Genomic DNA, 25,434 nt, shown 5'->3' on the forward strand with positions numbered 1-25,434 from the left:
AAATGCCACTTGGATTTTTTAATTATTTTGAATTTTGGCGCACTGAAAGCAGACATTATAGATTTATTGGTGCAACAAGATGCATATTTAGACCATGCACCAGATACAGTTTCTACAAGCGTGAAGGTCTTACCGTTTTACACTATAAGGACGTTTTGTGCATAATTTTGACATTTTTTACTAAAACGTCGATTTCTCAGAGTTCATTTTTAACAATATTGCACAATTTTTGTGACAAGATAGCTCGAAAAATATGCAAGGTGAAAGGTAAACTTTTTGCACTATCGTTTAGAGTACATCAAAGTCTAGGGAAGGTTTTCTCATTTTTTCAAAATATTTGTTTTAAACAAAAATATACACCATTATGTTCAATTTTTAGCTTAATAGAGTGACAAAATTGCTTTTTTTCACATGTTTTTTTTTCAATATTTGAAAAAAGAGACTTAATTTCAAAAAATAAAAAACCTTCCCTAAGTTCATGTCTCTTCTTCATGAAAGGCTAACTGAATCTTTTTTACTCCGAACGGATTTTTTCTAAGTTGTCACAAAAAAATTGGGGTAAAAAAGTGAATTTTTGTGATTTTTTCAAAAATTCGAGATTTTTGAACAAATCTGACGTCACCATGGGATTCCTTGACTCATTTCCTTTCCAAAAATGTATAGTTTTATATACTTTTGACATACCAATTCAGAAATAATGATGCTCGAAAAGGTCCATGTTCTCTCCCATTACTCTGCCCTTAAGTCAGATCTGAGGCTGTCAATCTGGACAAAGACGTTTAATAGAGTCCGAAGTTTTCCATTTTACGGAAAACAGGAAAAAATCACAGAATCGGAGGTACAACACTGAAAATGACATTTTTGTATGACGTGACAAAAATTATAAAAAAGATAACAGAAATAACTGTTAAAAACAATCTTGAGTTGTGTGTGTCAACTTTTATGATAAAAAATACTGTTTAATAATACCGAAATAAAGGTATATTAGTATTACCAAGGCCTATTATCGTGAGAATATTCCAATCAGAGCATATTGATCGCGATATTGAACACTTTATTGTGACATTAATATCATTCATAATCATTGTTTATACATTTTAAGCTTTATTCATTAAAAATGGATTTTACAACACGGATTACAACACGGAAAATGGATTTTAGAAAACGGTAAACTTCGGACTCTGATTTAATATATATAATTGGGCTATTCCAGTTGAAATCCATACACATGGATAACAAGTGTATATATGATCAGTGTTTAAAGCAGAAGATAGTATAAGGCTATTCCAGTTGAAATCCATACACCCCCTATGGAAGACAAGACCTTAAATCTCCCACAGAGGGAGTGTAGCTTTCACATAGAGTAACTCATTTAAAAGGTAACCCCAATCACACTCCATGTGTGGAAGATTAAGGTCATGTCTTCCATCGGTACAAAATTGGGTCAATTCAATCAGACATAGCAACCTACTTGTCTTTATGATGATGGTGATGATGATGATGTGGCTTGTCACGGTGGTGTCCTTCATCTTCTTTTGGTTCTGATGTGGTTCCCTCCTCAACCGGGTGCACCTCTATTTCAGGTTGGTGCACTATTTCTTCCTCACCATCACCAATGGTAAACTAGCAAGGAACAAGAAATAAGCGCTCATTAATGGTGGGTGGTCCAATTTTCTTATCATATATGCTACATATCTTTGGCCAAAAAATCAAACCTGCATGCATCAAATTGTGAAAGCCATCCTAGTGTATAGTTCTATCCGCTGGGCCTTTATTTTAGGCTTTTTGTTTGTTTTAGTTATTAAAAAACAAGAAAAAGTGGGTTAAAAATATACACACTTTTATGGAAGTGAACTGTCTTTGATCACACTTTTCACCATGAAAATGTCCATAGATCTCTAACATTATATTTTGTGGAAGAAAAACTTTTACTGGAAAGGTTATATTTTCAGATTCACAAAACATTGGCAGAAATATTTTCCAAATTGTTTAATTATTTTTTCTAATTACAAACTGGAAATGTAATGACAAAATTTCAGTCTTTTAATCACTATTTTGTGAACTGTTTCTGATCATACATTACAACATAATTACTACATGTACAGCTGTGTGACTCTTTGGAGTAATAAATTACAATTTTTTTGAGGTGAAAATTGGAATAACTAGAACATGGAAGCAACATAACAACCATCATTAATTTTTCCTTTCGGTAAGAAATAAACTTCCATGTTTTTACACGTTGTTTTCATACTACTCAGTGGATTATATCATCAGCCTGCTACGCTAATAAAATTGCCCAAGTCATTTTTTGTAATTTTGAGAACAAAGAACAAAATGTGGTACAAGCATACATCAGTTACGTAATTACCCTAATTATTTCGGATTATTCCCTTTCATTTGTATCATTATCATTTGTTCTCGCGAAAAGATTGGTGAATAAATATGTTTAAATGCATGCTTGAATCATTTTTTGTACTTTGTTCTCAAAATTATAGGCATAGTAGACAAACTTGAACAAAATTTTTTTTTAAGTTTGTCTACTATCCCTGTGGTTTTGGATTTTGACTAGTGCAGTAACAGTGTACACCATCATGGTTTACATACTGCATTGGTTTTAATCTTGTCTTTGTCTTGTTCCCCACACTAAGTTGGTATACCTGGCTTGAATCTTTCTATTTTTACAACAAATGACTTAGGCAAAAAGTGTAGCAGACTGATAATATATGTTTGTGCATTCTCTGTGCCTGATGTATAAATCATGATAACATAAAGACCTAGATTATACTTTTCTTGGAAAAAAATATTGGAAGAAATGCATGCATCATTTCAGTCTGTTTCCTTTTCATTATTTTTTTTCTTTTGTGGAAGAAATTAACTAATACTAGCAAACAGTGGCAGCATGTTTTTTTTTTTTTTTTTTTTTTGGGGGGAGGTATGGGGAGCATGGGTCAAAGTGAATTTCAGGGTGGCAAAATCAACAAATTTGCACAAAATTGCTGCAAAACATGGAAATTTTGGGGTTTGCTTCAAGGGGGCAAACTGGGGGGCAAGAAAAATATTGGGGAAATACCCCCCATAGTGCTGCCACTGCTAACAAATAAAAATTTCTGGACAAGAATCCACACCCCATCCATACCCCCACCCCCCCCCTTTAATCATCCATACACCACCCCCTTTAATCTTCCACACAAGGAGTGTGAATTTCAAATGGGCTTACCTGAATGGGTGACTCCATTTGAAATCTACACCCCCTGTGTAGAAGATTAAGGTTGTTTCTTCCATAGGGGGTGTATGGATTTCAACTGGAATAGCCCAATATGAAAGATTTGAACCAAGCCCGTGTATATGTAGAGAGGCAGCTCAAATAAACAAAAAAATCAGTTTTCACCTCTATGGACAAAATCTGCCTCATTGGGCTATTCCATTTGAAATCCACACTACCCCTGTGGCAGATTTAGAAAATATCTTCCACAGAGGGAGTCTGAATTTTAAATGGAATTAGCACATTAGGCAGCTCCATTTGAATTTCATACACCCTCTGAGAAAGACTCAACCTGAATCTTCCACAGAGGGATGGTGAGTTTCAAGTGGAGCTGTCTAATGTGTAAATTCCATTTAAAATTCATACTCCCTCTGCGGAACATATTTTCCACAGGGTTAGTGTGGATTTCAAATGGAATAGCCCACTTATGTACTTACCGAAGCAAGTTTCTTGTCCTCATCACCAATATCTGTTGCATCAATATCTGTGATTAGGATACCTGGTGTTGTCCTCCCACCATCCGTCAGGTCACTGCTCTTAGAGCTGATCTGCTTCAGCTTGGTGCCACTTGGCGAGTCCAATATGGTTGATGAGGAGTGACGAGGTTTGAGAGACGTCTTTGATTCCTTGCGAGATATTGGACTAAGAGGATGATGCACATGCATGTCAACATTGCGATGACCTGGGAGGACAATAATGAGGAAACAAAATGTTTGCTCTTTAAATTTCATATTGATAGCTATTTCTTTTGATTATAATGTTGGAAAAAATGCAGATGTGCAGGTATGAAGTTATGATTTGCACACCCAGACTGGTCAAATTGCATCTGGACAATTTTTTTGCGTGCAAGACTCTTGTTGCCACATCAAATGATTTGCCATCTTACAAGTACAGTAGACCACCAAGCAGATTGAGACACAACACCTATTGCAGGCCCTCGAAATCTGCGGTAAGCGCCAGCGCCGTTCCCAGAAAAAAATTGAGGTCACAGAAAAAAAAAAAAAAAATTTTTTTTTTTTTTTTTTTTTTTAATGTTTTATAAGTTTTTTTGAAATGTTTTCCTACACACCCACAAACCTTACTGCATGTATTCAAACCACCCAAGCCCAGCTGACCTTTAACATAACCCAAAACCCTTGCCCTTACCCCCAAAAGGAAATTAGGGTATAAATTGATTTCACCTGAAAATGACAGAAAATCTGACCTATATTTAATGTTTTTAAATGCATTGCATGAATGTGTTTATAACGTTTTAATTACTTTAAATTTGCCTCATTTCAATTTTCATGGAAATTGTTATTTTTATTGCTAACAAAATAAAGAAACCTTTCACATAATTTTGGAAATTTGAAAAATTTCTAAAATTCTGGAAATACAAAAAAAAATATATTTAAGTGCAAAAGCTTTTTTCTTCTGGGTACTATTTTCTTACATGCAACAGCTTTGTTATTGCAGGGTAGAAATTTGATAAATAGGTCATCATATACAAAATGTATGCATGGACCTATTTATCAAATTTCTAACCTGCAAGAAAAAGGCTGTTGCATGCAAGAAAAAAAAATTCTTACCCAGAAGAAAAAAGCTTATGCACTTAAATGTATTTTTTGGTATTTTCAGAATTTTAGATTTTTTTTTTTAAATTTCCAAAATTATGTGAAAGCTTTCTCCTTCCTATAATAAGCGATAAAAATAGCTATTTTGATGAGATGAGGCTAAATAAAGTAATTGAAACTTTATATATTCATGCATTTAATAATAGTAAACATGCTATATACATGTAGGTCCAATTTTGGGGTGAAATCAAGTTCACCCCTAATTCTCTTTTGGGGGTTGGGCAAGGGTGTTAGGCTTGGTTGTGTTATATTTATAGTAAGGTTTGTGAGATGGGTTAGAGTTTGGGTAAGGCCAGGAAAAACATGTTATTAAAATGTATGCTATAATTACTTGACCATGTCGGAAATGAATCCCACAAGATAATTCTGAAGATGAGGAAGTCCAACACTCAACTCTTGTTCATTGTTGTATTGTAGAGCATAAAATGTAGCGTATTTTACACATTACTTTTATCATACAATGCATTCTTCATGCACATTAGTAGGCCCTCCCCCAGCATGGGGGCCCCTCCCACATACCCGAAGAGGGGGGGGGTGTCAACAATTTTATGAATCATCGTTTTTATATTGTGCATTATATATATCAATTTCAGCCATGTAGGCCATGTTATTAGGCAAAGAAAAAACTTTGAAGAATGCCTCTCATGTACAAAAGTATAGGAAACTGAACATTTAAAACCACTTTTTTAGGATGAAGGAAGCATTTTTTCAAAAATGTCTGAAACAGGCCAAGAATTACTTTAACATAGATATGCATTTTTTATGTCACAAATGGCCTCTTTTGGGGTGCTAAATCTGCTAAAATCGCCTGGGCTCAACCACTGCGGGGGGCTCTGATATTTCAGAGTTGTTTTTTTATCAAAGCCCACTCTCATGCCTGAATTAGAGCCTCAGAATGGTGATTTCTTACTTTTAAGTCTAAAATCCATGAGCTTTTTCGGCTTTTTGAGCCCCTGGACCCCAACCGTTAAGGGCGAGCGACAAGGCGCTCGCGAATTTCACAGAAAATTTAAAGCAACATAGTTTAAGTTCCCAGACAGGAAATATTTTTCCTATGCCCTGACCTATTGTAAGTGGAAATGATCCGAAATATATTTTGTTATGTCACATTGGTCCAAAACGTTGTGTTTTATATTAAACCAATGTGTGTTTTATACAACAAACTGGTACTGTTTTTACTTGCTCTCTACGACTCTATATTTTGTTATGTATGTATTCCAATACCCGGCAACTGTCTTGCTTGTACATAATTACATGTACATTAGTCATTTTTTTAAATATTTTGTAAACAAATCATGGTTGTTTTTTTGTTTTTTTAAATCAGATTTTTTTAATTTAAATCAGATTTTTTTTTATTTAAATCAGATTTTTTTTATTTAAATCGGATTTTTTTTATTTTGATTTTTTTTATTCCAAGTCAAAAGAGTAACAGTGGAGTAAAAGTAAAAGTATTTACAAAAAAATCAAAACATATTTTTACATGTGAAAATTTCAAAGAAAAAATTTGGTAAAATTGTGGGAAAAAACCTGTTGAATTCTGCACCTTGAAAATGAATTTTTAGCAATAGATAAAGTGACATCATAGAGGTATTTTAATTGCATCCAAAAGGTGTAGAAACATTACAAATGAAGTAAAACAGTCAATTTAAGAAAGAAATTAACTTATCTTTATCAAAAATGGTAAAAAATGAAAAAAGTTGATTTAAATCAAATGATTTAAATCGCGGATTTATTAAAATCGGCATGAAATCAAACAACCTTGAAACAAATGATTTTCAAATTAGACTTCTGGTAATATCCTATGATTTGCCATCTAAGTAGACCACCAAGCAGCCACACAATATATCTACTGCCCCTGGACATGTAGTAACCAACGCATGGCAAAAGACTGTGACTGATTGGGCTATTCCAGTTGAAATCCACACTACCCCTGTGGAAGATTTTGGAAATATCTTCTTCAGGGGGAGTATGTTTTTCAAATCTTATTGGTCAGTGGTCAGGGTTAATCACTTTGAAACCCATACTCTCCCTGTGGTATTATGGCTTGACCTATATCTTTCACAACTGGAGTGAGTATTTCAAATAGAAGTAACCCAACTGTCCATTATGTTTGAAACTCATACTCCGTCTGTGGAAGACTTCCACAGGGTAGTGTGGATTTTAAATGGAATAGCCCATTGCGCTCATTTTGGGAGCCATAGTATACTTACGTTTATAGTCTTTCTCATCATAATGAAAATGCTGGGGGCTACACTCAACACTGGTATCAGGTAGATAAAACTTGGAGGGTCCTTCAAAGATTTTCTCGATATTTTCCTCAGTTTCTGGGTCCTGTATAGAGGACAGAGACTTCTGGGAAGCCATGGACTTCTGAGACAGACAGGAACGCTGCAAAAGAAATATATAACCAATTAAAACAAGCTTCAGAGCTGGAAACAAAATTAATGTTAATTTCCTGGGAATACCGGCTCAAAATTCCCCTCTAAGAAAGATGGAATTTGCTAGAAAATGCTAGCACCAAGGTGCTCCCTTTATGTCATAGGGGAGAGGTGCTAGAACTCCATTATTGTCATGGGGGAAGATGCTACAATGTAGCTCTCCTTTTATATCATGTTCGCGGGATGCTACAAGTACAAATAACATTCCCTTTATGTTACAGGGATGCTAGTAATCAATTAATATCATGACTTGAGGGTATACGAGGTATTGTTGGTCAAAGCAGCCAAACAATTGATTTTCATTAACTGAATCAATATATTATTGAAACATAACACTTTGGTGTTTTGCAAAAGTTAATTCTACAAATCATATACTTTGAAAACTTGCTTAAATTGTTGGAAAATGAGTTATGTACAAAAGTGTTGTTGTTTCAGCCTTCTTTACAACATAACTCAAGAACCTCAGGACCTACAAAAGTATATCTGTGATATTTGAATTCTTCTACACGCTCGCTATGAATTGAGCGATGCAATTTTTGCTAAAGCTCACTACCATTCGCAAGATGCTGTTTCAAACTACTTTTTATTTTGCTGCTTCGACCATCAATACATCGTATATCCTTAAAGGCAGTACATGTACTAGCACTTCCACTAAAACATAAAGGTGGTACTAGCACCTTCTCCTCCCCTACTACCCCATTCCCTTTTAGTTTCCCCTGTTAATTTCAAAGGGGACTTTAAAAGGGTAATTTATATACACTGTATAACATATCCAGGGTGCTGGCACTGCTGTATATTATACAGCACCCTGGATATGTTGTATAAGGGGATGTTGGTTACTGAATATTCCCTTGTTAAACCCCTGAGCACTACCTGCTGATCTAACATTGCCCATGATTGGTCAATTACATGATATCTTCATTTTAATCACCAATCAGAATGGAGCTTTGCAAATAATTCACCCAATTTTTTTGCATGGTGAAATTATTCTAACAATGTTGCTGATTGGTCCAATTGATAATGAAAACTTTTTTTTTGCCAATCGGCAGGTAGTTCTCATGGGGTAAAACATACATATCCTCTTAGACTTAGTTTGACTAATAATAAATAGATGGTACACCAAATGGCAAAGTCCAGGATCATCCGTTAATGAAAGTCAATCATTCCATGAAGTGCGAGAAATGAAAATCTCTGCACTTGTTACGACATATTAATCAAAGCGTGGTCTTGATGTACATGTATCTTTGGCGTGTGGCACATGTGACTATTTATTAGACCCAGGTGATAGAACAATCAGCCCTAATAAATATGTGAGAATTCTAAATGCATACAAAGCACTGGGACTTTGCCTGCTGGGATGCCATCTGTTTCTCTTTAATCTATTATAGTATACTCACAAGTGGTGTTCCCCCATCAGCCATTTTCTTTCCTTCAAGTAAATCTATTCAGTAAGAATAGCCCTGGTACTTCGCTGCACTGAAAGAAACAACAAATACAAGGGATTACTGATAGTAGACATGCTTGATGACAAAACAACACATTTTCCTTGTGCAAGATATCATTTTTGAGATAACACCCTTAGATTGATTAAGATTTGCTGCAAAAAAATCTCTTTTCCCTACCAATTTCGAACATTTCCTGTCGCATAGAAACCAATGGTTGTACCCCATGAGAACTACCTGCCGATTGGCCAAAAAGAAGTTTTCATTATCAATTTGCCCAATCAGCAACTTTGTTAGAATAATTTCACCACGCAAAAAAATTGGGGTGAATTATTTGCAAAGCTCCATTCTGATTGGTGATTAAAGTGAAGATATCATGTACGGTAATTGCAATCAAGAGGCATTGTTAGATCGGCAGGTACTCAGGGGGTTAAGAAAAAATTAGGGAAATTATGTTATTTTACCTGAGGTGAGCTGTGAAAGATTTTTTGCAGCAAATCTAAATCAATGTACATTGAACTTACCTTGACACATACCTGTTATTCAGTTATTAGGTATTATTTATTTGCATATTGATAAGCGACATGACTACTTGTTGACCAGTTTGTCAGTTTACAATCTGATTATGATTCCATTTAATATATATTTATTTAGGCAAACATAATAGTATAATAGTATGTCACAAAGCACACAAAATAAAAATGTAGCATCAACTGCATCATATTTTGCTTCCCTTTCTAGCATTATATTACCATGCATTGTATGTACATGATCCAATCACCCTAATGGAAACTCAGAGAAGAATCTTACCCTTCCCAGAATCCTTTGCAACATGATACATCACCTCATTTCAACAAATGACTCCCATTACTTGTACAGACTCCCTTTGTTTTCATTTTGAGAATAGACTGGCTAAACATGGGACGATAGTCAAGAAATAAACACCTTTTGCAAGATCTGGGTGTGCTGCTCTGTTCATTTGGAGTACTTTTTGTCACTATCAACCCATGTTGCACTAAATAGCAAATCCCGGAGCAAATCAGCACAGAAAATTGAAATGGGAGAAATGCATTATGGGAAGTGTAAGACATCTTCTTCAATTGAAACCTAAACTGCTAAATCAAGGTAAAAGGTAATTAATAAAAATAAATTGCATCAGTGCTCCATGAAATTTATGTGGTAACATTCATGTTATTTGCTTCAATACCTCCCAGTATAAACTGTAAAGATTTGCTTAATCCTAACAGTACCAAACATCAAAAAACCTCAATTCAGAAAGCGTAGGCACAAGCAGGTATCCCACATGATGCTATTGCATCATCATGCGAACAGTCATATGGCGACGGAAAGCTTGGCTGGGCAAGCTACTCCCCCGTGGCAAGGTAGGCCAGTGCACGGGCATGGCACCCGAAGGGTCGGGGGTTCAAAACCGCACCCGAGAAAAAAAGTTTTCTCTTCTTCTTCCTTTTTTCTTTCCTCCTTCTTTCCTTCCCCTCGCCACCTTGCCAAAAAGCAACTGGGACGTTAGGGTACTGCACATTTTTGGGCTACTTTCCAGGTAAATTTCCCATACAAATAAAGAAATCTGTCCTCTGAAAATCCCTACAAGAATTGGTCTGTGCCCTTATTTGCTGGCGGGATTTGTACAGCAGCGCACTTTTTGTTTGTGGCTAAAATTCCTATTATGTCAAGGGAGCCTAGTATATGCGACATTAGACGAATCTTTACGGTATGATTTTGCTCCAAATTGATCAATTGATCTATTCAACATTAGTTAACTTAAATAAAAATTCCTTTAAAAAGGAACAGGGCGAACAAATGAGGAAGTGTCAAGATAAAGGTGTAGTAAGGAATCAAATTTGATTAAAAAAATGAATAGGTTCTTGTCAATTATTAAAGTTTAAGCTACTTAGAACATAATTTGCACTTGAATGAAAACATCCATTAGTTCATTCTGTTGAATGCCAATAGTGAGTCTCCCCCATATTTCTACTTTTCATGTTGCTCTGGTTATTCGTTAAGTATTTATACCTAAAAATAATTTCATGCTGACATCTACAAAATTTATTTATCAGTTGAACAAGTTCACCCTCTGCATAAAATTCTTTTATTTTGAACATGTTGAATGCCAATAATGTACCTCCCCATGCATTGTATTTCTACTTTTTATGTCACTCTAGTTATTAAAACTAGGCTAGTACTTTATTTTCCGTCTTAGAGATGTGGCGATCAACTATTAACTCAAAATCAAAATGAAAATAAAATCTTCTGAAAGTAATAAAATATCTATATTATAAAGAGTATACTATTAATGAAAAATTTAGGCCTAAAACGAATTAGACCTATAACAAATCAAACTCAAATAATTTATTTTCAAATTACATACCTTAAAATCTTCTGAAAGACAAACGGGTTTGTCTCAGCCATTTATTAATTTCTAGAATATTCCGTAAATTCCACCTTAAGATCTATGCATGACGACATCATAATTCATCTCTATTAGATTTTCAGTGTATAAGCAAGTAGAAGTAATATCATCACTACAATATGCCCCCAAAACAGAACTCCCCCACCCCACATAATCGCAAATTGACACGACAGCTTCATTCCAATTCAAATTTAATATTTCATCCAAAACGGTCCTGTGATACACTTTCCCCAATCAAACACATTTGCATTTGATCATCTTCTACTCTTCCCTGCCCTGAGTAGATCATTATAATATCAAATCTAAACACCATGCCATGGCATTCACCATATCACGTCCGAACTCACATGCACATTAGGCGCCCCATTCCTTTTTAAAGGAATTTTTATTTATTGTCATTGCATGTAGTAGGCCTATTTAATTATTTTACTGCTAGCAACATTTGGCATTTATTGAACATTGATTTCAACGTATACAGCTGTATACCACCGTACAGGTTCAACCAAGTTAGCAGATAAAGGGCAACCAGTTATTGACTTTTCTCCTGGTAATTGGTCAATAAGCAAACACTCATGGTCTGCATGAGCAAATAAGTCCGGGCGATTTGTATTGCACAGGGCTCAGTGCTAAAGTAAATATATTTTCTCTTTATCGCCTGCCTAAGTTTCCCATTTAAGGGATGGGGTCAGTATGAACGTTTGGACAGTATTTATTGTGGGACATTAGAGCACATCAGACATGTTGAATTGCATTCTAAATACGAAGAATGTCCTTTTGATATAAAATAATTTTGATTTTTTGAAATTCGCAAATGATGATTTTTACTTCAAGTGTATGTAGGTGGGATGAAAAACCCGACGATCAATTGAAAATTTTGACCTTTCGTATTGAAGATATGGATCTCTTTCCCAAAACACAAAAAATTAGGTCATTTTGGGAAAAAATCCATATTTTCAATATGATAGGTCAAAAATTTTCAATTGATCGGCTTTTCCTCCCAGCTACATACACTTTAAGAATATGTCATTAGATTTATAAAATTTACTTCGAGGACTGTTATATATCAAAAATATGAAAAATATCAAATTTTAATATAAATTTGTCATAAAATTTGTAGGCCTATTACATCGTGATTTCAAAAAATACTATCGAAACGCCCATTCTATATCCCTTAAGTACTCTCTTTAATTTACTCAAGGTTGTGTTTGTATAAATGATTCAGTTATATAAACACAGCCTCCTGAAAAGGTCATATTGACATAAATTAATTGACTGTGTGGTTCATGTTTTAAAGTATCATTATCAGATTCTATACGCTATGGTAAAACAACAAGCACATGCAAGCAAGTATTTTGCCAGTATCAATAAAACTATAATGAGGCTATTAATGTAGCCCAACTGTACGCATAATCTGGCAATACCGCTCAGTCTGAGAGAAATGAAAAATATCTGTTGCAATTTTCTGATTTGCATAAAAGTAATGCTAGTTCATGGAAGTTGTAAAACAATTATTTCTTTTAATACAAACATATTCCTTGGTAAGACAACTTTATAGCACTGTTTGAATATCAACATGAAGTAGTAATGACAAATTTAAATGGACACTATCGCCTCTGTAGTTTCCTGATTACATAGACAGCACGAATATTTCATTTTTATTCTGAAACGCCGTGAAGAAGTAAGTAGTACAAAACCCAGCGCAATATGGGTCGAAAATCGCTTCGCGATTTTCGCCCAAAAACACTAACACAAACACACCCACCCCCACACACACATTCTGATAACATAAGCATTCAACTCTGAAATCATTACAGAACTACAGAACTGATAAAAGATAAAAAGGGGGGGCACAAATGACCATATGGGTATGCTCCTGGTTACTGCTTACAAAAGCAGTTTTTAGCACAAGTTCACAAGACTCAATGCAACCAGCAAAACTGACAGTCTGACACATTAAACTGCAATATATTGCTATAATTTCTTTGGCTCATTTGTACAAACATACATGGTGTTGTTGTCATGATCCAAAAGCTGAACCGTGATAAATGTTATTCTTTTCACTCTTCTAACTCATTCAGAGAATAAACAATAGGAATTTTTGTTTTTACTCAGTTTCAGTTTTATTACTAACAAATCAAATTATAGCAATATCAATAATAAAATGAAAATTAAGTATTTCATGTGAAAGTGGGTGAACCATTTACTATCCTCTACGATGTGGTAGATGACTGCTGCAGACTTGTCCAATATTCTGAGTAGTGGAAACCAGCACAACTGGCATGGTATCTACTACGATTATTATCATTCCTAGTCAGTTAAATATTAATTTAATAACTATAAACTATATTAATAATTAAATTACCATCATAAAATATTATTCTAATATGAACGAAACTTGTTTCAACTTCACATCTTCATGCATGTATTACGCACTAGGCCAAGCCTACATATACAATGTGCTACAACTACTACATATGCGCGCCTCGACAAGTGTACATGTTACGCTTTACCAATACTTGAGTTGTGATTACATTTTAGGGTCATCTGCGGCCTAATAGATGGCACCCAAAATCATGCGATTGTCCAATCAGATTTTGTGTCTGCAAACTAGACCACACCATTGAATAAAGAATTTGATTAAATAGCAACATCAGAAATGAAATCAAAATTTTAATTCCACCCTTTTACATGTAGAAGGTTGCTTTTTTTGGACACCCTGTAAGTTTGAATTAAATCAATCAAATGTTATTCACTTGACATTTAAATGTCTATATGCATGCTACACATACATATTACTGAAGTATGCATTGATATACAGTGTATGCATGATTTTAGTTCACATCACTTTTAACACCATGCTTACTCTGCATATATGGCCTATTAATAATATATGTTGTTGTTGCAATACTATTTATCAAAGATGGTCTAATGTATACATCATGACATACATTAAAATAGTCATACTTGTTATACATCAAGGACTTTTTATTTTTTAAATATGGCCATGCTCAGCTCTTTTTGAAATTTCTTTCATAAAATAAGACTAGAGAATTTCTATGGATGTCTCAAAAAGGAATTCAAATATTCCCAATTCTGAGATTGTGGACCTTTGGAGGGGAGGGGATACTGGTAAAAGGTTCAGAGTTGCACATGGTCAAAATCAAGGCTTTCTGGTTGAAAAAATGTAAGGAATGAGTAATTTAGGGTTCTTTTAGAGCAGAAATTGTCAAAATTAGGGGTCTTTCAGCGCTCTATTTTGGTAAAATATAGCGGTCTTTCTCAGCTGCGCGGTTCAAAAACAGGGATCTTTCCGGGAGAGTATAATTTGTGCCAAGTGCCCCCCACAGGAAAGTCCAAATCATCATGTAAAATGTAACAAAATGTGGGAATGCTTAGCCTTAGCTTGCAAAGGATATATACCAAAATCAGGGTCAGTGACTTTTGACTGATCACTGTAACAGTTCTATGTCTAATATAATATTTGCTATTACAATGTCTCTGAACATAACAGCTTGTATTCAATCACACTACCTGTACATGTACATGTATCTTGTCTTTTAAGGCAAGTGGAATGGCAGGGGGCCATATTTTGAAAGTCTTAGGGACCGTTCACTTGTAACAGGGGGCCTGATGCAAAAAATGGGGGCCCTGAAAATTTTGATCCCTCTGAAGGTGTGGACCTTTAAAACAAATCACCTTAATTTTTTACACTATTTTATATGGGGTTGGCATACATTTTTCATGGCCAAAAGGGCCCCTGAAAATTAATATAGATCTGAAAGGGGGCCCTGAAAAAAATAAGTGAATTTTTCTTTCCGCATCAGGCCCCCCTGTTACAAGTGTTTGTGAATGGCCCCTTTGCCTTTAAAAAATACTGCAGTGTACTTTTTAATAATACATTGATCTTATAGGATATTAGACAAGGAAGCCAATATTGCAAATAAGTTATATTTCCACAGGTCTTGGGGTTCTTGAGTTAAACGCCAATAATGATATCAAAATGTAAGTTTTCGCAATTTTCACCTCGCGAGAAAAATCATGCACATGATGGGATGGAAATGACACCCCATATCAAGCCTTGGGATTTCCTTTTTTATGACTAAATACAATTCTTCTTCTTGTGTGTCAGCTTTATTTGTCTCAATATTTGAGTGCGAACACCGCTAGGTCATGCTCCCCTCCGAACCGCCTAAATGTCAAACTTACAAAATCAAAACCAGGAAGCAGTTATGGCAATATCATAATCAAATGCAGTCATCACAGCTGGTATATGATATAGATGGCCTTGTTTGATAATACAATTTTGTACACATTCTGTATCTAGATATGTTTACATAGATACACATCCAGCGGTTCCTGTACCTACATGTACAGTAGGGATTTATTCCGGGAAAGGGAGGTCAATCAAATATATAAAGTTACGCATCCGTGTTATAAACACATCAAAAAGGTATCTGATTTTGAGCACAGCGTTGTCAACATTTTTTGCAAATTAGAGGTCCATCCCGGGTCCATTTTTGGTAACAGTAATAGGGTCTCTTTTGTTAATTTCGTGCCATCAGTGATTTCAAGGGCGGATCCAGGACTGCTTCCCCCCGGGGTGCTTTAAAATAAGATAAAATATCGTAAATTATGTAAAAAATGTGCGCGAAGCGGGCAGGGCGCCGCGCTTGCGCGACGCAGGGGGGTGTCTGAGGGGGGATGTGGCCCCCTCAGAAGTAAGAAACTTTTGCAAAATGAAGACCTAATTGAAGCGATTTGGTGGACCATTTTGTCTTTATTAGTGTGTAAAATTTTAGTTTGATATAAAAGGCGAAAATTTGTGAAATGATGTGGCATGAAGCCTATCGTGGACTAGTTTTCCCTATTGTTGTAGGCCTATAAATTGTTTTTAAACATAAATTGGCAAATGTTGAAAGCAGAAGCTAAAATGGACACTTGTTTATGCACTATGCAGGGGGTGTCTGAGGTTTGGAAGTTGGAAATTTTGCAAAATGAAGACCTACTTTTTCTCCTTTTTTTCCCCTTTCTCTTCTCTCATTTCCTCTTTGTTGTGGGAGGAGGACCTGCCCCCCTAAACCACGCCTGCTGAAAAGTTATGACCAATACAGGGGTCCAGTGTGTTGGAAGGGTCAGCGTCCCCTTGCCTTGGGAAATGTTGCATTTTTTAACTCAATTTGTGCGATTTGGTGCATACTTTTCCTTTCTTTCTTTTCTTTCTTTTTTGCGATTCATACCCTGTGGTGCTGCAGCCACCAAAGCACCCCCCTGGATCCGCGCTTGAGTGATTTTACGCCATTTGGGGAAAACATTTAAATGTTGTTATGGTATTAATGTTTCCAGTTACTCAAACTTGCTACTACATGTACCAGTAATATACACCATCTAGGATCTGTTTTGAGCATTAATGGAGCATGGATAGCACTGTATTTAAAATCAAGCAACCCACTGGGATGGCACTCCATCTGGGATCCTGGATTTAGAGCACTTGACAGGCATGAGACTGCAAAAACTGAAAAAAGAAACTGAAAGTGTGTGTGAAATTCGGCCAAAAAACAGGCTGAAATTAAATAAAGTTGCGGAAATTTTGACTTTAAAAACAAAAATGAATTCAGTTTTAAAACTGAAATAAAAATTCTCACAGTTGAGTCCACACGAGAGCGAGAATCCACATTAAAACGTTTCAATAATAATCTGCTGGGATACGCATCCATTGTTAAGTACAATGTGTCTACACGGCACTCAAATCCTCATTGAAGAAAAGATATAGTGAGCCATCACTGATATTACATCTTCCTTTGGCCTAGTTTTTTGTAATTGTCATAATTTTAACCCATTTTATTAATGTTAAAATTGCAAATTTGTGCATGCGCTTGTCCCTGTATTAAAAGTCATTTATTTTAATAGCGGGTAATTTTGTCCCACTTGGCTAGGTAGCAGAGTACACCCCTGCATTACTGTTTTTAATATTATTGTCGCCATGCATCATCTCCATCCCTATCATTGCTATCAAATCTTGTAACAACCAAGTATTAAACAATAAAACTATATCAGCTATGAATTATCAAGGTAATAATTAGGAATTATGCAGTCATTTACCAAATTAACTGTCCATATCGTAATTTCGTGGAATGATGAGTTTAAAGATCAAGGTACTAGTACATTGTTTACGAGTATCCAAATGAATTGAAAAATTAATGACTCAATGAGTCAGTAAATTTCTTGGCATTGGCTGAAATATTTGTTGTATATATTTGTAAACAATCTAGTGTCAGCCTCGAAACAAGCCAGAATTTCTGAGTGCCATTTGGGTCCTTCACAAATTTGTGCGGGCCAAATACTTATAAATACTCATGAAGCTATAAATAGTGTACTTCAGGCATCGAAGTAAGCCAAAATTTCTGAGGGCCATTTGAGCCCTTGCTCTTAATTTGTTGGGGCCCTCACTCATGCCAGGCTTATTTCGAATCCAGATCTCAAGAATGAGACAGTTATTAGGTGAAGCGGAGGTACATGTATGGTATAGGAATAGGTGAAGCCAAAGGGCCAGCTAAACCAAGTATGACGTTGAGCACACAAAATCTTCCCGTACCATACCAGCGCTAAACCTAAAAACTAATTTATTATAAATATGCACTCATTGAGAAGATCCGAAAATATATCCGGTTCAGTGTTCTTTGATGTTTCCCTTGCTACTGCGCAATGTTATCAAAAACTATAACATACTTCTATGCATTCCGAATTCCTTTCAAAATATAAAGGCACGGTTGTTTACAGAAATTTCCGGAAAACTTGCATCCTTAATTGGTATTGACATTGTCTAACAACTTCCTAACATACTAGCACATACAAATAGGAAGGCTGACATTCACAGACTGTATATCAAGATACAGTTGGCCTACAAATTTGATGTTTGCCTATATACAGGAATCAAAACAAATAGACCCTTGTACTTATGATAGACCAAATTTAGGCTTACAAGTTGTACAAAGAATACTGGAAGTCATCAAGTTTAAATCCCTTTAAACAATGCAGCCAAAGTCTGAACATATTCAAGTACATGTAGATCCCTCAATTCTTATTGAATGGAAGAGTACTCTTTATATCGCTCCACTGTCTCCATGCACCTATTATCACAAAATGAACATAACATAAAACAAGGCGGTTCTCGAACCACGAGTGTTGCCTCACGATTATAATTACTTTTGGTAGAAGTAAATGAACCTGCAACAACCCATGGTGACCCCGAAATGACCTTCCAAATATTTGGCTCTAAATGTTGACTGTACCCACAAAGTTTCATGCCCATACAACAGTTTTCAGTAATTTGATCTCAGATGACCCCTAGGTGACCTCAGATGACCCTGAAATGACCTTCCACAAATTAAGCTCTAAATGTTGACTGTATCCACCAAGTCTCATTCTCATACAACAGTTTTTAGTAATTTGACCTCAGATGACCCCTAGGTGACCTCAGATGACCCTGAAATGACCTTCCACAAATTTGGCTCTAAATGTTGACTGTACCCACCAAGTTTCATGCCCATGTGACAGTTTTTAGTAATTTTACCTCAGATGACCCCTGTGTGACCTCGGATGACCCTGAAATGACCTTCCAAAATTTTGACTCTACTCACCAAGTTTCATACCCATACAACAGTTTTTTAGTAATTTTACCACATATGTCCCCTGCGAGACCTTGGATGACCCCGAAATGACCTTCCAAAAATTTGACTCTAAATATTGATTATAGGCCTACCCACCAAGTTTCATGCCCATATGACAGGTTTTAGTAATTTAACCTCAGATGACTCCTGGGTGACCTCGGATGACCCCAAAATGACCTTAAATTTTTTTACTCTAAATGTTAACTGTACCCACCAAGTTTCGTGCCCATACAACAGTTTTTAGTAATTTGACCTCGGATGACCCTAGGTGACCCCGGATGACCTGAAAATCTAATCAGGTCGAGAACCTCTAGTCCCGCTACTCCTCACTAAATTCCATCACTGTACCCCATGGATATGGATCTCCAGATATTTTTTTCACAGGGTATTTTGCTTGGTTGTTATCTTCTTCCTTACCCCCTTCCTCCCCATCCCATACTGCCCATCCTGTCCTCCTGTAATAATGTGTGTGATATAATTTTTACATACGTTGTTTGAAAGACAAAGGTACAGTGTTTATGTAATCATTGAGAAATGCCATGAAAACAATTCACATATGACGTCATCGTGACGCCTACGCTGGAACCCAGTTGGAACCATTGGAGTACAGGAAGAAATATTCATTAACGGGACTGAAGCAATGTGGCCATTTCTATGTTTGTACCGGGCACTGCTACAAGTTTGTCCAAAGGTAAGCAAAGGGTTGGGGATCACATTTTTGACTATATGACTAAACTGTTTCGGAGTTGATGTCCGCTAAAAGTAGATCATTTCGGGGGCTGTATTTGGTGTACATGTCACATTTTGAACAGAGTAAACAACGACCATTATTTCACAGTTACCGGTACGAGATAGACTTGCTTTACCATGCAGCAATACTACGTATTGCTTGCGTGAGCCACAAATACGAATGTGTGTCATCGGCCCTCAGACACACACATACAGGAATAGAGTCCTGCAGTAGCATGTTTTGTCTTGTCTGTACTGCACCAACCGCCGCCACTGGGCTAACCAGTACAGAAGGCAGCTATTACATATAAAAATAAAAACCCCTTTTTAAGGAATGCCTGCTTTTCAGTACCCTGTTTCGATCCATGTACTACATGTATGTAGTACACAAGGCTTATAAGCAGGCACCCAGGCCTTTTTTTAGTTCACCACATAAACTTGTATGGCTCAAAATTCGGACCGCTCGCAATTAAGTTTACTGGCAGTGCGTATTGTGAAATTGTTGACGTTTTAATGATCCCCAATTTCCGGTCGATCATTTTAGCTGTGTCACGTCACGTGCATGATGCTGGTGGGAACCAGCCTAGCCTAACTTCAGTAAAAAAACATGATCGCCGATATCGATGTAATGTGGGACTTGCATAGGATTACACAGAGATATTTTTGGCCAAAATTTGACCATTTCTAGGCAAGTTGGCCCTACTTTGTCTGCGTTATGTGAAAAAGGACAGTCTTAAGTAAGTACGTGCAACGCTAAATTGTTGTTTGAAGTTTTGGGAGACTGTGAGGGATCCGAATCAGCGGATGACGGAGGCTATTCTTGACTGTGTAATATTCCTTCAACACGCTTCCGTACGGTAACAGTCTTATACGATGGAAAGATAGTATCAGTTTGTGAATGAGGACATCGTATAAGTTCCTTGTAATTGTACTAGCTTTTAAACTTTTTTTACCACATGGATGCCCAGTTTTGGCTCCCAATATTACACTACAGACTATAGGACCAGGACCAGGAGCCATCTTCGGGACCATCACCATGCGCTCATTTTAGCTCTAGTCCGAATAATCAGACCCAGAACAAAATATTAATTTCTGACATGATCCTGTTCTGGGTCTGAACTGTTTCTATTCGAAATCTTGATGGCAAAGTGGACAAAAGAAGCACATGCATGCATGGTCCTACTTCACAGTTTTTTAATCCCCTATTCATGTTGTGTGAATCACTCTATTGTGGACCATCCTTTTGATACTTGAGTATTTGGACAAGCGGAACAGTTTTGACAGACCCTTTGTCTACCTCTCTGTTTGTAAACAAACGAAGAGGTCAAAATCGTCCTCCTCGCCGAATACATTTTGTAGGAAAGTCAGCGTAATAGTACGGCACTGTTTAGCTCCTGGTCCAGGAATAGTTCCAGTAACTGTAACTCGTCGTACCTAGAGTTACAGTTCCCTCTATAAACATCTTTTCCACAAATAAGAAACATCACAATATGTGGGCTCATTTTGGGCTCTAAGGATGTAGCTGAGGAACTCTCTCAAGGACAGTTTGGCATGCACTGATGATTTTAATCCCATTGTACCAGAGTTTGGGCATGCACTGATGATTTTAATCCCACTGTACTAGTGCGTTTTGGGTCAAGCTGGGAGAAAAAAATCCCAGGTCGACCTAAAATATCGTATCGCACTACGATAGACCACCTAAGTTATAAATAAATCGGTTTCTCCCAGGTCGACCGTAAATTTTGGGTTGCCACATTCGGCCCATAACGCCAGGATTTTTAGCCAGGTCGACCACGACAAGCATGCAAATAGGCCTACATACCCGGTACGTGCCCCGACCACAATATACATGACGAGTATAAACCACTGTACACAGCGTTCAGTCATAACTTTTGCAAGCGCCGGTGACTTTTACGATATCTGTTTGTCTTGGCATCTAAATTAATTCAGTCATAGGCCTAGGCCTACTCTATATTCGTATTTATTAAAGTAGGCCCACAGAGGCAAATTTAAGGAGATATATCATACTTCCAAGTTTTCTAAGTTGCGTCAACACCGTCATGATATAGGCCTAAGCTTAAGCTTACATCCAAGTTAGCATATGGGCGGTACTAAGTAGTCTGCGACTTCGATGTTTCAGACTTGTGAGAAAAAGAAAGTAATAAATTATGAGAAGAGGTCACAAATAGGATCAAATAAAATAATCCAACAAAGAATCACCCTGCCTAAGTGCCGGACATATGCCTGCATATTTTATACTTTATTATTATCCACCATGAAAGGAGTGCCAATTTCTATTAGCCTAAGCTGTCTTTCTATCAACAAGCGCGGCATCTCCCATCTTGACCAATTCGGCTGTACTAGTCTATACTCACAAAGTTGAGATAATTGATCTACATTGATCTCATCTTTTGGGTGGGTTCAAAATTCCTTGAGTTGGCAAAACCTGCAATCTGCATGGGAGTAATTTACTTAGTTAGACATGTCCACATTGCTTATTATAGAGGCGACATTCAATCCAAAAAGTTTGGACCACAGTAGCTCACAGTCAATGGCTTAACTGTGTAATCCCCATAGGGAAATACAAAAATTTGAAATTTGGACACCAGAAACTTGACGACGCAGTCTAAAAAGTGCTGGTACTTTATCCTTGATACAGAAGTCAGCATGCAGTGAAAGTTAGATTTCATAAAATAAAATCGCCTTTGTGTAAAATGTATCATCGTGGTAAAAAATGATGCATTACATGCTTTTTTTGTACAGTAAGTCAGTGTAAGGCATTGTCAATGATGGACGCAGAAAAGTGTAGTTTTTTAAAAACAGACATTTGCCCATAACTTCGATAATTTTTGACCTACAGACATGGTTGACCCCTCATTTTTTAAGTTAAATAATCACCTTTTTAAACAAAATAATTTCCATGTGAAATATCCTACTTGAAAATTTTGTGAACATGCCTAACTTAGTGCAAAAGTGGTCAAAATATTGCTCTGCAAATTGTCTTAATTTTCATGATTTGGATTTATCATATTGAGCAGCATTCTACTTGTGATGTTTCTACACTGTGTAGAGAGGGTCTACAGCATCTCTGAGGTAAAACTGACAAATACAAGGTATATTTCTTGATGCTTGAAGTTTGGATTTCTTAAACGTACAGTGCATCCCTATACCGCTGCATGACTTCAGGTCCGTAAATGTCATTATGATAAAGACTGAAGTCTTGCTGGCAGGACTAGGTCCAGGAATACTTAATATAAGGGCCAGCGTGCAGTGGCTTGTGATCAGATTGCATGGACATGAACTCGGTAGTGTATCAAAACATAGCGGATGGTAGTAATGTATCTTGGATTTGCTGCCAATGCGGCCTTCCAAATTTCTCCAGCTCTCTGTTTTCAAGATCAGACATTGAGCTGTCTAACAGTTTTTCTTGTTTATCACCTGATTGTGACAGCATTACCAGTGAGTTTCCTAGCTCGCCTTTGGCTTCCTCATCTCCATCCACCAAATCCAAGGGTTATCAGAACCCTAGACCTACCTCCAAACCAAAAAGAAACAGCCTAAAAATCCTGGTTGTAAACTTCCAGGGCATCCGCAACAAAACTGCGGATTTGAGAGTTTGTATTGATGATAAAGACCCAGATATCATCATAGGGTCTGAGACTCATTTGAATGATTCTGTGAACAGTTCTGAGCTGTTCCGTCCAACTTCACGGTTTTTAGAAAGGATCGCAATTTCGGTCCTGCCAAAGGAGGTGTGCTTATAGCAACCAAAAGCGACCTCATAGCCACTCATAGAGTGGACCTTGACTCGGAGTGTGAGGCGGTTTGGGTTTCAGTTGAACTTCAAGGAGCTAAACAAATTATCATTGGTTCGTTCTATCGTTCCCAATTGTATGGTAACACTGTTGAGTATTTTGATCAGTTACGTGAGTCCCTTTGTAAAGCTACTAAAAACAAAAACAGCCAAATTTATTTAGCTGGGGACTTCAACCTTCCTGACGTTGATTGGCTAACCCAATCAATACCACCTGGCTCCCAATATGTTGCCCTGTCTAATCACATGCTGGAGATTTCAGCTGAGTTTGGGTTGGATCAGATTGTCACCGAGCCTACCAGGATTGATAATATCCTTGATCTCTTTTTTACCACCAATTCCTCCTTAGTGGAGAGCTCAACTGTGATACCAGGCATTTCGGATCACGACGGTATTCCCCTGATTGTTGTAAACTCAAAACCCATAACTGTTAAACCTAAACCAAGAAAAGTGTACAGCTATCACAAGGCTGATGTCAGTGCTATAAAAGCTGACCTCCTTGAGTTCAGTAATTATCTTACAACCAATGATAGTTCCAACTCAACTGTCGAAAGTATGTATACGGATTTTGAAAATAAAATCAAAGATGTCATGGATGCCCATGTACCAGCTCGAATGGTCAGCAAAAAGAACCTGACCCCTTGGATTGGTAAAGGTATCAAGCGCTTACCTAGGAAAAAACAAAGGGCATACAACAGTTGGCGTAAACAACCAACACCTGACACCTTTGAAAATTTTCAGAACCAAAGGAAAGTGACTTATAATGAAACTAGAAAATCATACAGGAAATATATTAATTCAGTGTGTCTTGACTCCTCAAAAAGATTCTGGTCATTCATAAAGAGCCTAAAAAATGACTCTTGTGGAGTCCCCTCCCTGAAAAAGGATGGTGTAATTGTTTCTGGAAATATCCAGAAGGCTAACATACTCAATGATACTTTTAAAAGGTTTTCACTCAGGAGAAAGCTACGCTCCCTCCTACTTCACCCAGTATAAATGTTCCATCCATGCCCGACTTTGAGATTTCAGTTGAGGGAGTTGTTAAGCTTTTAAAAGATCTTAAGCCAAATAAGGCTTCCGGCCCAGATGGTGTACCTGCCCAAATTCTCAAACTTGCTGCTGATGAGGTGGCCCCTGCTCTTTGTTTGATTTTCCAAAAGTCTTTGGACACAGGTAACCTACCATCTTCCTGGCTTTGTGCTAACATCTCCCCTGTTTTCAAAAAAGGTGATCGTTCAGTTGCTTCCAATTATAGGCCCGTTTCATTAACTTCCATTTGTTGCAAAACCCTTGAACATATTATCCATTCCCAAATAATGTCTCACTTTGATAAACATTCCATCCTCACCAATAAACAGCACGGTTTTAGGAAACACCATTCATGTGAATCTCAATTAATACTTACAGTCAATGACCTTGCGTCTTCCCTCAATTCCAGATCCCAAATTGATATGATTATTAGGGATCTCGCAAAAGCATTTGATACCGTCCCCCACAAACGTCTCCTTCACAAATTAAACATATATGGTATTAGAAACAAAACCTTCACTTGGATCTCAAATTTTCTCACGCACCGCACTCCAGAGGGTCGTTGTCGGGGTGAGCACTCGACTTGGACAGAGGTGACTTCTGGCGTTCCCCAGGGTGCGGTGCTGGGACCCTTGCTTTTTTAGCTTTCATTAATGACCTGCCCAACAATATTACTTCTGAAGTTAGACTGTTCATGGACGATTGTGTTATGTACCGTAATATTTCTAATCAATTTGACCAGGATCAACTCCAAGATGACCTTGACACCCTGGCCCAGTGGCAGGATGATTGGCAAATGCAAATAAACAAAAAAAAGTGCTTTGTCATGCGGATTACACATGTTCGTAATCCCAAGGTCTACAATTACACCCTAGGACAATCCCCACTGGAATCCACGGCGTGTCACGCTTATCTTGGAGTTGATATTACTAACAACCTAACCTGGAATAAACACATCAACCGTATTAATTACATCTTCTGCAAATAGATCACAAAAATATAAAAAAAGGAA

General features: G+C 36.9%; 1 protein-coding gene across 1 annotated transcript in view; it reads right to left on the minus strand.

Moving 5' to 3' along the window:
- LOC140168169 (band 3 anion transport protein-like) overlaps positions 1 to 25,434 on the minus strand; it is a 93,699-nt gene that overhangs the window by 66,727 nt on the left and 1,538 nt on the right. The window contains exons 2-5 of the mRNA XM_072191498.1: positions 8,711 to 8,789; positions 7,086 to 7,263; positions 3,700 to 3,944; positions 1,472 to 1,623 (exon numbers count right to left, since the gene is read on the minus strand). Coding sequence (XP_072047599.1) covers positions 1,472 to 1,623; positions 3,700 to 3,944; positions 7,086 to 7,263; positions 8,711 to 8,734 — 599 coding nt within the window. The 5' untranslated portion in view covers positions 8,735 to 8,789. The remainder of the gene's footprint in view (positions 1 to 1,471; positions 1,624 to 3,699; positions 3,945 to 7,085; positions 7,264 to 8,710; positions 8,790 to 25,434) is intronic.

This window comes from Amphiura filiformis, chromosome 13, assembly GCF_039555335.1.
Source record: "Amphiura filiformis chromosome 13, Afil_fr2py, whole genome shotgun sequence".
In the NCBI taxonomy this organism is placed as follows: domain Eukaryota; kingdom Metazoa; phylum Echinodermata; class Ophiuroidea; order Amphilepidida; family Amphiuridae; genus Amphiura; species Amphiura filiformis.